At 53.3% G+C, this 15,940-nt stretch overlaps 1 protein-coding gene across 6 annotated transcripts in view; it reads right to left on the bottom strand.

Moving 5' to 3' along the window:
- The window catches only part of ABCC8 (ATP binding cassette subfamily C member 8), a gene marked incomplete at its 5' end in the record, with an annotated part of 74,851 nt that extends 71,194 nt beyond the window's left edge, over window positions 1–3,657 (bottom strand). For all 6 annotated transcript variants that reach the window (XM_080908148.1, XM_080908150.1, XM_080908149.1 and 3 more), the window contains 2 exons: window positions 2,185–2,326; window positions 3,510–3,657. In XM_080908148.1, coding sequence (XP_080764274.1) covers window positions 2,185–2,326; window positions 3,510–3,657 — 290 coding nt within the window. The remainder of the gene's footprint in view (window positions 1–2,184; window positions 2,327–3,509) is intronic.
- Between the last annotated feature and the right edge of the window lie 12,283 nt (window positions 3,658–15,940).

The following is a 15,940-nucleotide window of genomic DNA, read 5'->3' as shown; positions in this document are numbered from 1 at the left end:
TGACTGTGGATTAGTCTAACCCCAGCTCCAGCCCCACATGCCCTAGGCCAGTGTGAAAGGGGGAGCCACAGGTCAGGTATATGATGTCACCAATCACCCCCTCCTTCATGTCTCTTCCTCACACTTGCTGACTCAGGGGCGTTGGCCCCACAGACCAGGAGCCCAGTGTCCGGCTGCAGACAAGCATCATGCCTTAGAGGAGACACACTGAGCGAGCAGGCCTGGGGTGCAGGCACAGCCACACAGGGTCGGGGGTGTGGATAGTAGCAAAAGTGAGTGTCTGGGCTGTTTCCTGCTGGTCCCCAGTCCCCATGTCCCGGGTATGTATCCTCTGCCCTAGGCTCTGTGGCTGGGCTCTGAACCTTGTCTCTTTTCTCCTCTTGCCTCCATCGAACAGGGCGAAAAGTTGAGTAACATACAGGTTCTCCAGCTGGCAGTGGGCAGAAGGCCTGGGGCTCCCTTGTCTCCAGTGGGGGGGATTTTCCTGTCACCTAGCAGTACCTAGAGGTATTCCCGGTGACCCGAGGGCTCAGCAGTCCCTTTTCTCAGTATATAGTGCCACTTTGGCAGGGCCCTGGGGAGGGAGTACAGACTAGTCACCCACTTCTTAAGTATCCCTTCCGGTATTCTTGCTGGTCTGAGAGGCTTTGATCAGCAGTGGGGCAGCCTCATGGAGGCGAGAAATGGGGGCAGCGCAGGGTTAAGCACAGTCTCACTGCAGCTCGGAAGAGCTGGACCTCCGACGCTCCAGCCAGTGTCCATCCGCAACCGTGACACCGTCTCCTGACACAGTTCTCGAGGCTCACCGACACCTCCATTCCATTCCACATCCCCTTCCGTCCCTCACCTACCTACCCCTTGACTCTTCCTGCCGCCCTCTGGCCCGTCCAGAACACACTTAGCCTTCGGTACTGTACCAAAGGCATCTCTCCTGGTCGCAAAGCTGCAAGGCAGATTCAGCTCAGCCTACCATCGAAGCCCTCCTCTTAGCCTCAGGTCTCCTGTTCAGCCAGTGTCATCGCTTCCTTCCTTGTGTCTACTACTATAGCCTTCTTTGTTCCTCCATCCCCAGTGGGCTAGCCTTGTTCCCATCTCTGCAGATCCAGCTTTTCCCTAGGCCTCAAGTCACAATAGCCTAAATCATGCTTGTCACCTCTGCCGCAGTCCAGGGGCGCCTGTCCCTCAGCCCTCCCCTTCCAGTGCTGTAGTGTCCTCCCTCCCACCCCCTTCCCCTCCCCCTCCGAGACAGAACACTTGTCATCTGTCCAGGCTCGGCTCCAAAGCTCCCTCCGCCACAGAACTGCCTTCTGATCTCCTTCCAGATCATGTCCATGTGGTATGATTTGATCTGTCCTGCTAGGGAGTCAGTCAATGTTTGCAGAGCTTCCGTGGGCTCTGCCCTGTGAATACAAAGAGGACGGGCACCCCAGATCTCCTGTTCTGACAGCTTTGCAAGTGGAAACTTGGACATATATTCTGGTCTGTAGGAGAGGGGAGGGCAGGGATGAGTGGGGGGAGGGCAGGAGTGAGTGGGGGGAGGGCAGGGGTGAGTGGGGGGAAGGTAGGAGTGAGTGGGGGGAGGGCAGGGGTGAGTGGGGGGGAGGGCAGGGGTGAGTGGGGGGAGGGCAGGGGTGAGTGGGGGGAGGGTAGGGGTGAGTGGGGGGAGGGCAGGGGTGAGTGGGGGGAGGGCAGGGGTGAGTGGGGGGAGGGCAGGGGTGAGTGGGGGGAGGGCAGGGGTGAGTGGGGGGAGGGCAGGGGTGAGTGGGGGAGGGCAGGGGTGAGTGGGGGAGGGCAGGGGTGAGTGGGGGGAGGGAAGGGATGAGGGGGGAGGAGAAGAACAGGACTAGAGGCAGGTGGAGCTGAATCAGGACAAAGATGAATGCCCAGAGATAAAAGGAATGAATCTTGTAAATGAGTGTGAACTAAGGGGAGGCCTTCCGTAAGAGCAAGTGACATGCTTTACTGTCTCCTCACATACTTCAGTCACATTCAGAAGAGACCAGGTATTGCCTACAGCAGCTCTACAATGGTCTCACAGGTCGGCTTTCCCCTTATCCTCCCGGCCACGTGTCTAGGGCCTGGTGCAGTTCACACCAGGTTACAGGGTTTAGTAGCCAGGGTCCTGGTTTCTGGAAAGCGTGTGAGCGGGGGCTGCTGTCTCCTCAGGCCCTGCCTCTCACTCACCCGTCAGACAGGATACCCTCGGCGATCTCACATACGAGGACGAACAGCAACATGAAGGTTAGGATCCAGCGCAGGTTGTGCCCGGGGAAATGGAGCCAGGTACTGTGGTGAATGTGCACCTTGGAGCTCTGGCTGCCCCATCCTGCAGGTAGATACGGAGACCACACAAGTCCTTCTTCCCCAGGGCTGAGCATATGATCTGAGCATGAAGCCTGGACCTGCAGCCTGGTTCTAAGCAGGTACCACGCTGACCTCTCTCTCGTGTGACTGGCTCCCCACTCTATTTCGTGTCGGACACACACATGAGCGTGTTTCCTTGCCATTTCTGGCTACTCGTCTATCTTTGTCAGTAACTACCAACTTCCTTCTACAGCAGCTCTTTCCTTTTGAGTCAGGGTCTAACGCTGCCCACAGGAGCCTTGAACTTCCTGTATCGCTGAAGATGATCTTACACTCCCAAGAACCCGGATTTCCAGGATAGCCCGGTTCAGCAACGTTTTACTAATTTAGTTCAATTAGCCACCCCGCCTTTCTTCCCTAAGGACTTTTTAAAGATTTGCTATTTCTCTTAATTGAAGTAAATGAACAGTCAACACTCTCTCTGAACAGAGCGGATGGGCCCCAGAGATTCAAGGACTTGGGAGAGAAGGGGACAGAGAGAAGAGGATTGTCCTCAGGACTGGGCGCCCAACTTTGTAGACCACTTTCTGGCAATGCGCGCTGCGTGAGTTGAAGGGGCTGCTAAATGTGATCTGAGTTGACTCACACAGTCCTGGAGAAGTTACACGAGGAGGACTCGCACCTTGTGGGGTGGCGGGGTACCGGCACCCAAACTCTATCTCCTCGCAGCGTGGAAAGGACCCCGGGGCGGGGAAAGGTTTTGCCCGAGGTCGGGCTGCCAGGACAGTGCAAAGCTCGCTGGCCTCCGCCACCAACCTCCCTGGTTGCAGTTACGGCGGTGACAAGCACGGGCCGGGGCGGGGGGGGGGGGGAGGATGGCCTGGCTCCCGCCGCAGCGCCACTCGGGGTGAGGCCGAGTCCCTTGCGACCTTCCTTGAGCATACAGAGTCCCATCCCGGGTCAGGCTCTGCGGTAGCAAAACTTGGGGATCCCTAAGGTCGCTAGTGCCCCATCACGTCTGGCGCGTGTTCAGGGATGGGGGAGGGTGCGAGGGAGTAGACACACAACAGGGGACCCAGGAACACCGGCGAGCGAGGTGCGGTCCGCCGGGGCCGCGCGCCACCCGCACTGGCCACTCGTCCTCCTCCCCCCACCCCCCCACCCCCGCGTGTCCTCCCGCCCTCCGTCGCGGCGAGCGCGCTCACCGATGAAGAGGATGGGGAAGGTGATGAAGAGCAGGAAGACGTGTGGCACCACGTTGAGCGCGTCCACGAAGCAGCCGTTGTTGAGGACGCCTTGGTCCACCCGGTAGGCAGCCGAGTGGTTCTCGGTGCCGCAGAAGGCCAAGGGCATGGTGGCGCGCGCACGGGCTCGGTTCCGTCTCGGCGCGCCTCCCGCGCCTCTGTCCCTCGCAGCACCCTGGGCTCCCGCACGGCCCGCCCCGCCCCGTTCCGCCCCGCCCCGCCCCCACCTGCCACTGGGCCCCGCCCTTCCAGCCGCTCCTGTGGGGCGAGGGTGGGGTCTTACCCAGTGCGCACGTGCGCCGGGCGCACGGGCGAGGCGGTGTCTGAGTGGGAGTCGTAACCAAGATGATTCGGGGTGCGTGGATTTGGGAATCCCGAAGGAAGATTCGCTGTCGCTCAGCTCCGGTGGATGTAGATCAGAGGGGTCCCCAAAGGAACAGAGTAGCACAGGCCCGCACCCCGATTCAGTCCAAAGAAACTGTGGAGAACTTGAACTTGGGAGGGTGCCTTGGGATTTCCCAAGTGTCTGTGGTGCGGGGGTCACAGAGTGACTTCACAGCCTGTCCTGATCTTTCCCCGAGGAGATTCAAGGTGTGCTTGCTAGCCCGTGGGAAGCTGGCCTAAACCCTGCTCTCTCCTTGTGGTAGATTAGGGTTTCTTGTTTGTTTGTTTAATGATTTGTTTTACAGTGTGTGTGTGTGTGTGTGTGTGTGTGTGTATCCCCTGGAGCTGGGCTTATTGGTGGTTGAGAGCTACCTGGTATGGTACTACTGGAACAGAACTCGGTTTCCTCAAGAGAACCCGTGGGAGTACTCGTTTTTATTTTTTTATTTTTTTTTTGGGGGGGATGATGACATATATTAGTTTCGAAATGGTACAATAATATAGATTTTTTTGTTTGTGTCATACACAGTCTGATTTGTTAAAATATGGTTATAGCAGCAAATATAAATGTTTAATGGTAATATAAGTGAGCACAACCACGAACATTAAAATAATGAATAAGGCTGTATATTATTAATTCATTGAGAGGAGTGTTATTGAATATAGGGCAAATATACTAAAGATTTTGTTACATTATAAGAGGAAACCAGGAAGATACAGTGTTAGTTTTTGTAAGAATGCTTCCATAGGTTAATGTATTTGAAGACATAGGCACCAGAGAGTGGTTTTTTTTAGGGTTGGAAGGATTAGGATCTACAGCTTGTTAAAGGAAGTGAGTGAGTCATGGAGATGGGCTTTGAGGTCTCAAAAGCTATGGGAGCACTTAACCACAGAGACATCTCCCCAGTGCCCGGTAGTTTTCAATTGTCCACTTGCCACAACCTAGAATCAGTTAAGAACACCCACTGATGACTTGTTGAAAGCAGGCTGGTCTGTGGGCATGTCTGTGGGTGACTGTCTTGATTATTAATTGGCGTGGGAAGACCCAGTCCACTGTGGGCGACACCATTTCATGAGCAGGGCCCTGGACTGTGTGAGAGTGGAGAGGGGTAGATGAGCGGTAGGAAAACAAGGGAGGACCAGAGAGCAAGCCAGGGAGGACCAGAGAGCAAGCGAGGGAGGACCAGAGAGCAAGCAAGGGAGGACCAGAGAGCAAGCAAGGGAGGACCAGAGAGCAAGTGAGGGAGGACCAGGGAGCAAGCAAGGGAGGATCAGAGAGCAAGTGAGGGAGGACCAGGGAGCAAGTGAGGGAGGACCAAAGAGCAAGCCGGGGAGGATCATAGAGCAAGCAAGGGAGGACCAGAGAGCAAGCGAGGGAGGACCAGGGAGCAAGCAAGGGAGGATCAGAGAGCAAGCGAGGGAGGACCAGAGAGCAAGTGAGGGAGGACCAAAGAGCAAGCCGGGGAGGATCATAGAGCAAGCAAGGGAGGACCAGAGAGCAAGCGAGGGAGGACCAGGGAGCAAGCAAGGGAGGATCAGAGAGCAAGCGAGGGAGGACCAGAGAGCAGGCAAGGGAGGACCAGAGAGCAAGCAAGGGAGGACCAGGGAGCAAGCGAGGGAGGATCAGAGAGCAAGCGAGGGAGGACCAGAGAGCAAGCGAGGGAGGACCAGAGAGCAAGCGAGGGAGGACCAGAGAGCAGGCAAGGGAGGACCAGGGAGCAAACAAGTGTGGTCCAGATGCTTATTCTTTCTGTCTGTGCCCGTGGCTGTGGTACATTAAGCACCTGTATGTATCCACTCCCATTGCTGTGGTCACTGTCATTCTTTTTTTCTTATATCATTATAATCATCATCATCTTCATCTTCCTTTTCTCCCCCCCCCCCCCATGGGATCTTGCTATGTAGCCCTGAATTCACTGTGTGGCCCAGATTAGCGTCAAACTCACGACAACCTTCCTGCCCTAGGCTGGAGTTTTATTCTACGTTTTCTCCGCATTCCCCGCGTTGTTCTTTGTGCGGTTACATGCTCAGCCATCGTCTCTTCTCAGTCATGGATGCATAACCTTCCAGGCAACCATGGACTGTGTCTATATCGAGGCCGGGGCTGGAGGGGGCGCATGCTAATCTCGGCTGCCTACTGCAGTCACCCAGGGGCCGTTCTGCTGCTGTGTGCACAGTGGCGCCACCTAGTGACAGTTCTCAGAGCACATTCCCATGGTGAGGCAGCGTATGACTCAACTTCTCATGGGATCGGTCCCCTTCCTGAGCTCCAATTTCCTCACTTCTAAGTGGGAGGAGGAGATCCTATGAGTTGGTATGAGATCACAGGATCAAAGGGGCTTAGCATGCGGAGGGGGGGCAGGTTCTCTCAAGTGGCTACAACTACCCTGCATTTGCCTCTCCTGGGTCCTTACGGGGTGGGGGGAGGTGTGGTTCAGTGTAAAGCTCTAGGTAAAGTGACTGGGAAGTGTTTAGCCTGCAGTCTCGGGACCTGCTCACCTCAGGAACACACGCGGCTGCCAGGGATGTCTCTCCTCACCAGGCTCTGAGACCTCAGGGCCCGCTCCCTGACACATGGGTTTGAGAGCTCTCTCGGAAAAGTATGGGTCCTCCTCCCAAGGAGGCGCTCTGTAGCTGGCAAGGATGTGCGATGGGACTGCTCTGTAGCTGGGTTTTAGAATCACCCCAAATGCCCATCAGTACAGGGCCGCTGAAAACGCAAGCAACCTGCATGGTATGTCCTACCTGGAGCTTCAGTGGGGCAAGCACAGAGAACACAGACAGGAAAACGTCGCGCAGACACAGGCACGGAGGAGCGTGTGCTACGTGATATCCTTTTTGGGTGTCTTAGTCAGGGTTTCTATTCCTGCACAAACATCATGACCAAGAAGCAAGTTGGGGAGGAAAGGGTTTAATCAGGTCACACTTCCACATGCTGTTCATCACCAGAGGAAGTCAGGACTGGAACTCAAGCAGGTCAGGAAGCAGGAGCTGATGCAGAGGCCATGGAGGGATGTCACTTACTGGCTTGCTTCCCCTGGCTTGCTCAGCCTGCTTTCTTATAGAACCCAGGTCTACCAGCCCAGGGATGGCTCCACACACAATGGGCTGGGCCAGAGATGGCTCCACCCACAATGGGCTGGGCCATGGATGGCCCCACCCACAATGGGCGGGGCCTCCCCCCTTGATCACTAGTTGAGAAAATGCCTTACAGCTGGATCTCATGGAGGCATTTCCTCAGCTGAGGCTCCTTTCCCTGTGATAGCTCCAGCTTGTGTCAAGTTGACACAGAACCAGCCAGTACAATGGGTGAAAGAGACGGATGTGTGTCCAGACAGTGAGGGCGGGCCTCTGGGCTTGCTCACCCTGGAGAACCTGCAGCAGGCACTGGGAGAGTGGTCTAAGCAATGGCACCCCACTTGGAGAATTCTCAGCCATCCTGTGGCAGAGCAAACACTGACCTGGGTTTAAGAGTCTGGATTCTCATTTGCCGACAGGGTGGGTGCAGCTCTTTTGGGGCTGCGGTGGCTCAGGACTTTGCATGGTTAACTGGGTAACTTGTGACCATGGAAGAGGACATCCTCTCCAGGGTATCGCCAGTGATGGACAAGGAGGCAATTCAGGAAAGGAACCTTTCAAAAATCCCAACCAAGGGGCTGGCTAAAAACCAAAAGCAAAATTCAGTGTGCATCCATTGTGGTAGAGTTACTTTGCTGTGGCCAAAGTGACTTAAGAAGGGTTTGAGGACACGGTGAGTCACGGCAGGGAAGCGTGGCGGTAGGAACACGAGGCGGTTGTCCAGTTGCTTCTGTTGTCAGGACGCAGAGGAGACGAATGGATGTTGATGCTCAGATCTCAATCACCACAGACTGATGGAGGCGGGGGATCCTCAGTCACCATAGACTGATGGAGGCCGGAATCCTCAATCACCATAGACTGATGGAGACGGGGGATCCTCAATCACCACAGACTGATGGAGGCGGGGGATCCTCAATCACCACAGACTGATGGAGGCGGGGGATCCTCAATCACCACAGACTGATGGAGGCGGGGGATCCTCAGTCACCATAGACTGATGGAGGCGGGGGATCCTCAGTCACCACAGACTGATGGAGGCGGGGGATCCTCAATCACCACAGACTGATGGAGGCGGGGGATCCTCAGTCACCATAGACTGATGGAGGCAGGGGATCCTCAGTCACCACAGACTGATGGAGGCAGGGGATTGTCAATCACCACAGACTGATGGAGGCAGGGGATCCTCAGTCACCACAGACTGATGGAGGCGGGGGATCCTCAATCACCACAGACTGATGGAGGCGGGGGATCCTCAGTCACCATAGACTGATGGAGGCAGGGGATCCTCAGTCACCACAGACTGATGGAGGCAGGGGATCCTCAGTCATTCACAAATAGTCAGTTGGTGAGTCAACCAGCCCCAGTCTCTTGACACCATGTAACAGCAGAAGTGGGGCGAAAACTCCCGATAATAACCAAAACTGACATTATTTTCTGTTGGCCTGTTGTGATGAGGGCTTCGTGTATATATACAAATTAAAATGTTGTTCTCCCAGTTAAGGGTGTTTGTTTGCTTGTTGGAGACAGGACATTGGGTATCCCAGGATAGCCTCAAACTTGCTGTTTTAGTCAGCAAGAGGTCTTGTTGTGAAGAGACATCATGACCTTGGCAACTCTTACAAAGGAAAGCATTTCATTGGGGCTGGCTTACCTTCTGGGATCTCATATCAGAGAACCAGCCTGGAAATTAGATTCTAAAAGAAACAAGAATCTAATTCCCAGGCTGGTTCTCTGATATGAGATCTCAGAAGGTGCTGTCTGGTTGATCCTCAACCCCCGTTCCCCAAAGCAGCAGAATCCCCACTGGGTGAAATGAAGCTAAAGAGGACATTCTCCCCCATCCCAACCCTGACATGCACCTCTGACCCCTGACATGCACCTCTGACCCCTGACATGCACCTCTGACCCCTGACATGCACCTCTGACCCCTGACATGCACCTCTGACCCCTGACATGCACCTCTGACCCCTGACATGCACCTCTGACCCTGGCATGCACCTCTGACCCTGGCATGCACCTCTGACCCCTGACATGCACCTCTGACCCTGGCATGCACAATTGGCCACTTTCCTCCTTCCTAGAAAGTGTGCCTAACCCGTGGCTTGGGGGCCATATGAAAGTCATGATGGCCGTGAATGAAGCCCAACACATCTATAGATGGAAATTCATATTTCACTGACACAACACCGGACATCTCTGCCAGAGGGACCTTAGCTCTGGTTTCCTAAGTCTGCCTGGAAGATGATTGGATCAGGACTCCCTCGCACGATGACTTCTGGTCCCATGGAGGTCTGCAGTACGGAAGCGGGGTGTCTGGCCAGCTACGGGATCAGGGGTGCAACAACCTCCACAAGCTTCAGCTATAAACAGGAGGAACCATCTTTCTCACATGGTTCGTAAGTCAGAAACCCCGACATCAGAGGGGCGGGGCACCTCATGCTTGAACTCCCAAGATGCTAAGTTTTAAAAACTCGAGTCCCTTCAGTGTGCAGCACACTTTCATGCTTGATCACCATCTCTCCGTAAGGCAGATATGAGCATCGTAACCCAGGGCAGAACTAGGCAGGAGAGGTCAGTGGTCCCCTTGCCGAATAGTCAGCAGAGTGCAGCTTCCTTCTCGGGGCATTCCTCTGAGATACAGGTCTCAGGCACGGGAGGGTAAAACATCAAGGCCAAAGGAAAGGTAGGAGACAGATGTTTGGAAGGGCATGTGATGTCTTTAGTAGGCAGGTGGTGTGTCTAGAAGCAGTGTCCACAGAGCAGGCCCCACTTCTAATTTAGCTTCGTCTGGCCAGTATGTGCCTGTCCACAACGGACATACCTAATATCCTCGTTGTAAAGAACTGAATGCTTATGTCTCCCAATCCTAAGGCCCAGGAAGTGGCATTAGGAGGCAGGGCCTCTGAGGTATGATTGGATCAGGACTCACTTGCACGATGACATTCGTGCTTTTAGAAGAGGTTCCAGAAAGTTCACTGACATTCTCCCGACATGGGTTACAGAGACGCAGCTGTCTGAGGAAGCAGGTTTCTAAATAGGCATAGAATCTCTTCCTGGCTGTCTTAGTTAGGGTTTTACTGCTGTGAACAGACACCATGACCAAGACGACTCTTATAAGCACAACACTTAATTGGGGCTGACTTACAGGTTCAGAGGTTCAGTCCATTATCATCAAGGCAGGAACATGGCAGCATCCAGGCAGGCATGGTGCAGGAGGAGCTGAGAGTTCTACATCTTCACCTGAAGGCTGCTAGCAGAATACTGACTTCCAGGCAGCTAGGGTGAGGGTCTTAAAGCCCACACCCACAAGGCCACACCTCCCAACAGTGCCACTCCCTGGGCCAAGCATATACAAAGCCTTGGACTTTGCAGTCACTTTGCAGTGAGAAATATTAAGTCTGTTATTCCAGGTCCTTTAGTTCATGGTACCTCTGTCACAGGGACCAGACTAAGATGCTGGCGCCCCATAACTGTGGGGGTACATCAGTATTGAGGCTGGGCTGCCCCATGGCCGCGATGCTGTGTGGGAGGAAAGCCCCTTCACCAAAGACTCCTCCATCCAGTCAGACACACACCTTGAGGCAGACTCACAGCCTTGAGCTAACACGTATCTGCTCTATAACTGTATTGCTGAAGCGCTCCCTCATGACCTATAGCCAAATCTATTTTTAGCTGTAATGTGTGCATTAAAAATTTAAACTGGTGAATGTATTTAATGTTAGGGTAACGAGCGACCCCAGTGTTTTCGAGAGAGATGTTGTCCTTCCCTTGGGAGCTTGAAAATCATACCAACCTTTTCTCGTGCTGCAGAGACTGGGTTCTGGAAGGCTGGGGAGGGCTGGACAGGTGGAGATACTGCTTGCTCCTCTAGTGGAGGAATAGCCAGTGCTAAGAGCTGCACAGAGAAAGTCAATTGGCGTTCATTCTGTGATTGCTGTGGGCAGATTGTCTTCCTCTGTGGCCTACAAAGTGAGTGGTACCGTGTCCTTGAGAAACAGGCCTAGAGAGGCTGAGACTTGCCCTAGCTCACACAGCCCAGTAGGATACAGAACTTATGTTGGAACCCAGTGTAGCAGAGTCTGGAACCGGTGCTTCCTGTCTCAGTGGCTCTTAAAGGGTCCCCAGCCATTAGCATTAATTGGTGCTTTCTTGGAGGTGCCCATTCTCGGGGCAGCTGTCTACCATACTGTTTCCCAGAGAGGGACAACAACAGGAAGTCAGCCCTGCTCTCCCGGACCTACGGTTTGAATAGGATCGGCCACCAAGGACTCATGTGTTTGAACGCTTTGCCCACAGGGAGGTGTGGCCTTGTTGGAGTGGGCGTGGCTTTACCCGAGAAGGTGTGGTCTTGGAGTGGGCGTGGCTTTGCTGGAGAAGGTGTGGCTTTGTTGGAGTGGGCGTGGCTTTGCTGGAGGAAGTATGTCACAGTGAAAGTGGGCTTTGAGGTCTCAGAAGCTCAAGTCAGTTCCATTCCTGCTACCTGTGGATCTAGATGTAGAACTTTCAGCTTCTTCGGCGACATGTCTGCCTGCATGCTGCCATGCTTCTCACCACAAGGGTAATGGACTAAACCTCTGAATTCTAAGCCAGCCCCAATGAACTGCTTTCCTTCAGAAAGAGTTCCTGTGGCCATGGTGTCTCTTCAGAGCAATAACTCCCAGACTGAGACAGTCTGGTGGGCAAAGAAGAGGAAAGGAAGGGAAGGGAGGTGAACTGGCTGAGCTTGGAGACGCTGCTTGCTGGGAACTTCAGGGAGCGTGGTGGTGGCGGGTGGCTAGTCTGCCCAGGTGACAAAAAGAGGATTATGAAGGAATCTCGGAAGCACACGCACGCACGGAGCTGGGATGCATTTTCCAGACACACCAGTGACTTTGTTGAGTCTTGTCAGGATGAGGAAGGCCGTGGAGTATAAGGTAGGGGAGGAGCTTGTGCTCCCTAATATCCAAACAAGGCCTTCCCCATGTAGATCCCGCCCCTGAAAAATGTCCACCATCCATTCCACAAGTGGCACCAAAATGTCCTTGATGAGGGGACAGCATCTCTGCTCTCCCTGCCATCCAGTAACCAGCTTCTACGTTCTCAGCACTGGCTTCAACTGTCCCTTCCAACTGAAGGCTTCTTTGCTCCCATCCAAGGCTACTCCACTGAAAGGTCCCTCCCCTGGTCCCCAGCCCTGCGTTCAGTCTCTAACATGTATCATTCAGCATGACAATGGCTCACACACAGGTCGGTCTCCCCTGCTGTCCTGGGAGTATGACAATGGCTCACACACGGGTCGGTCTCCCCTGCTGTCCTGGGAGTATGACAATGGCTCACACACGGGTCGGTCTCCCCTGCTGTCCTGGGAGTATATCGCTGCAGCTGAGACTCATGACGCGTTGGCTCTGCACTGAGTTAAATCGTCCCCATCAATATTTGTTAACTGCATGAATGACTGACTCAATCAGGGACCGTGTTTACCCTTGGGTGTAACAGCTGTGTGCTCACTCGGTGAAGTGGAAGATTGATGTCTCTAAACCCGGTTTCGGCTTTCTCATTGATATACATTATGCCATTATGTGGCTTTCTTTGCTTTTAGCAGATACACCCCTCACTTGTTTAGTGAGGCATTTATATACTAAGTGCTTACTGTGTGCTGGGCACCGAACGAATTGTTGGAGAAAAACTGGGGTGCATAGTGCGTGCATCTAAGAAGCTCTGGAGTGTTTTCAGCACCTCACTGTCTTACTTAGGGTTTACTGCTGTGAAGAGACACCGTGACCAAGGCAACTCTTATAGAAGAAAACATTTCATTGGGGCTGGGTTACAATTTAGAGTGTGGAGGTGTGCAGTCAGACAGTGCTGGAGCAGACACAAGTTCTGTGCCTTGATCTGAAGGCTTTAGGAGACTGTGTGCCACACTGGGAGACTGTGTGCCACACTGGGAGACTGTGTGCCACACTGGGCATAGTTTGAGCACAGGAATATGGGTCAAACATTCAAACACCTGAGTCTATGGGGCCATTCCTATTCAAATCACTACACTCACCATTACGGGCTTTTTAAAAATAGTGCACAAATGTGTGTGTGTGTGTGCGTGTGTCCTGTGTGCATATGTAGGTATGTGTGAGTGTGGACATATGCCATTGCAAACATATGGGGAACAAGGACAACCTCAAGTGCCAATTTCCATCCCGTTTGAGACAAAATACCTTTGTTGTTTGTTGCTATGGATACCAGGTTGTCCTGGAAGCTTCCAGGGAGTCTCTTCGCCTCACATCTCACTATGGCTAAGATACAGATCCACTCCACTCCACCGTCTGTGGGCTCTGGGGATCTGAACTCAAGTCCTCACGATCACACTGCATGTGTTTTACACTCTGAGCTGTCTGCCCAGCCCCAGGATTCAGGCTTTTGTTTATCCTGTTTTGTTGTCATGGTGGATTTAAGCTCTTAGGAGTGAGAGGTACTTTGGAAAATCTGATAAAAGCCTTGCAATCCCTCCTGAGATTGTAATCCTTCCCTAAACCTCTCCTTAGACTCTGACTTGGAAACAGCAGGTCTGTGGAGACCAGGTGGCTGGGTGGCTGTCGGATGGTATCGGTTTTGCTCCGTATCAGGCAGTATTTGGCCCTGCGGTACCTGTAGCTGGACAGAACCTACATAGCAGACACTGGCTCCATGGCCCTACAGTTCCTCTTACCTGATAGAGTCCACAGTCAGAGTGGGCACCTGTGCCACCTGCAGGCAGAGGGAGCATCTCGGGTGCATTTGTTTTCCCAGCATGCCTGGGGACACGCTGCCAACCTCCCACCAGCTCACTTTACATGTGCATGTGAGCCTTGCAGAGATCAAACCTCTGGATTTCTCAAGCTCATGTAGGAAGCCCTGGGGCCTCAGAGACTTGGGAATCTGGCGTGAAGACATGGCTGTCACATTCCCCAGAGACACTTTGTCCTTTGCAGCCACAGGGAACAGACTGGAGATGACTGTCTAGGCGATGATTCTGTTCCAACATGGTCAGACACCATGCTTCCAAGCCTGTGCCTGCTACTGAATCACAGTCACAAAGGGTCAGGAGAGTCTGCCGATGATGGGGAACAGTGTGAAGAGTTAGGTGAACTGGGGTGGGTATTCCCTGTTCCCACAGCTGAGGGCAGGAACCGCCGAATGCCCATGGAGGGTAGGTTGGTTGGACAAAATGGGTTCTGCATACACAATGGGGCATGCGCTATCCAGTCTTTAAAAGGAAGGAAGGCGGAGCGTCCCAGGAGGGAGGAGAGCCACAGCGGTGACTGTCTAGTGTTTGAAATCCCTGAGGACCATCTCAGCACCACCGAACTCCCGACACATGGACAAATGTGTGAGCCACAAGGGCAGAGTTGTTCTTTGGAAACAATTTTTAAAAATGAGGGTGGGTGATAGAGCTCAGTGGGTAAAGGGGCTTGCTACCAAGCCTTATGCCCTGAGTTGGATCCCATGACACATATGATAGAAAGGAAGAATTGACTCCTGAAAGCTGACCTCTGACCCTCATACATGGGCACCACATACAGATATGTGCACCAAAGAAATTAAATTGTAAAATAAATAAATATTTTCATGAACCTATATTAACTATATGGAATAAGGGGTCTGTATTTATGGACCTAATGCATCTTCAGTTAAGGTCAGTCCCTCTGTCTCTTTGTTCCCTTTGGTGTAACTTGGTGTGTGAGTGTGTGCATGTGTCTCTGTGTGCATGTGCATGTGTGTGTGCAAGGTTCTGCACTGAGTTGTTCATGGAGTGTGGAAGGGTTCCCTCGGCTGATGTAGGTTTAGTGAGGGCGCAGAGCAGGATGAGGGGCTGCCATTTGTCTAGAGCCAACCTTTAGGAAGCTCTGTCCTTGGCTGACATGGGCCCATCCTACCCTTTGTGGCATGTGTCCCCGATTCTGCAGGAGTCACTACTGATTGCTGAGAACATTTCTAAGCTTTGTTCTCTCTGACTCTTGGGGTTACCACAATCCTTCGCTCTTAAGACTAAAGAAGCCGAGGAAGTGAGAGAGAAGGTGGCTCACTTCTCAGGGTGTTTGAGGACCGGCTGTTGGAAACCCCACAATCCCTGTCCTGGATCCCAAGGCACAGGTACATTCTTGTTCCTCCACACCTCATCCCAGGCACTGGCCATGTCACCTAGAAGCTGACAATACACACTAGGAGGAAGATGGCTCCTGTGAAGAGGTGGGAAAGAAGGCCTGCTATGGTCCTCTGCAGATATCCTTAGCAGCAGCTCAGGGCCACTTCCCTTTCCTTCTAAGCAGCCCCTCCCCCTTTATGGGGTTCACATGGTGGCGTGGTGCTGACCTCTGGCCCCATGGGTGGACAGGTAGCTATAAGGACAGAGGGTTGGAACAGCAGCAGCTACCTTGGCATCTGAGAGTGAAGCTGGCCAGAGCGGGGCAGAGCCAAGAGATGGTACGGTGGTTAATTTCATATTGCCAGCTTGGCAGGGCACCGCACCCAGACGGTTGGGCAAATACATCCAGATACTTAACTGTGAAGGTGTTTTGGGGATGGGATTAACACGCACATCAGTGGACTTGGAGTGCTGGCCCTCTATACTGTAAACGGACCTTTCTTACCTTGTTGAATCATTTCACAATCTTAATAGGAAAAACCTGACCGGCTGGAGAGACAGCTCAGTGGGCAGGAGGGCTGTGCCAGCCTGAGGCCTAAGGTCAAATTCCCAGCGCTATGTAAAAAGCTCCTGTATACACGTGTGCATGTATCCTCGTCCCTGCCCACACACACTTAAAAATGATGATATTCCCAAGGAAGACGGCATTCTGCTGGTGCTCGGTCTAAACTTCTGCTGCCAGTCTAAACTGGCCTGCCTTAGAGACCTTGAGCTAGCTTGAGGCCATACTGTGTGAGCCTGTTCACACAGCAAGGGCTGGAGGGACAGCTCA

The sequence above is a fragment of the Micromys minutus genome (genome assembly GCF_963924665.1).
Source record: "Micromys minutus genome assembly, chromosome: 32".
In the NCBI taxonomy this organism is placed as follows: domain Eukaryota; kingdom Metazoa; phylum Chordata; class Mammalia; order Rodentia; family Muridae; genus Micromys; species Micromys minutus.
The sequence above is the reverse complement of the archived record's forward strand: the minus strand, read 5'-3'. Positions and strand labels throughout refer to the sequence as shown.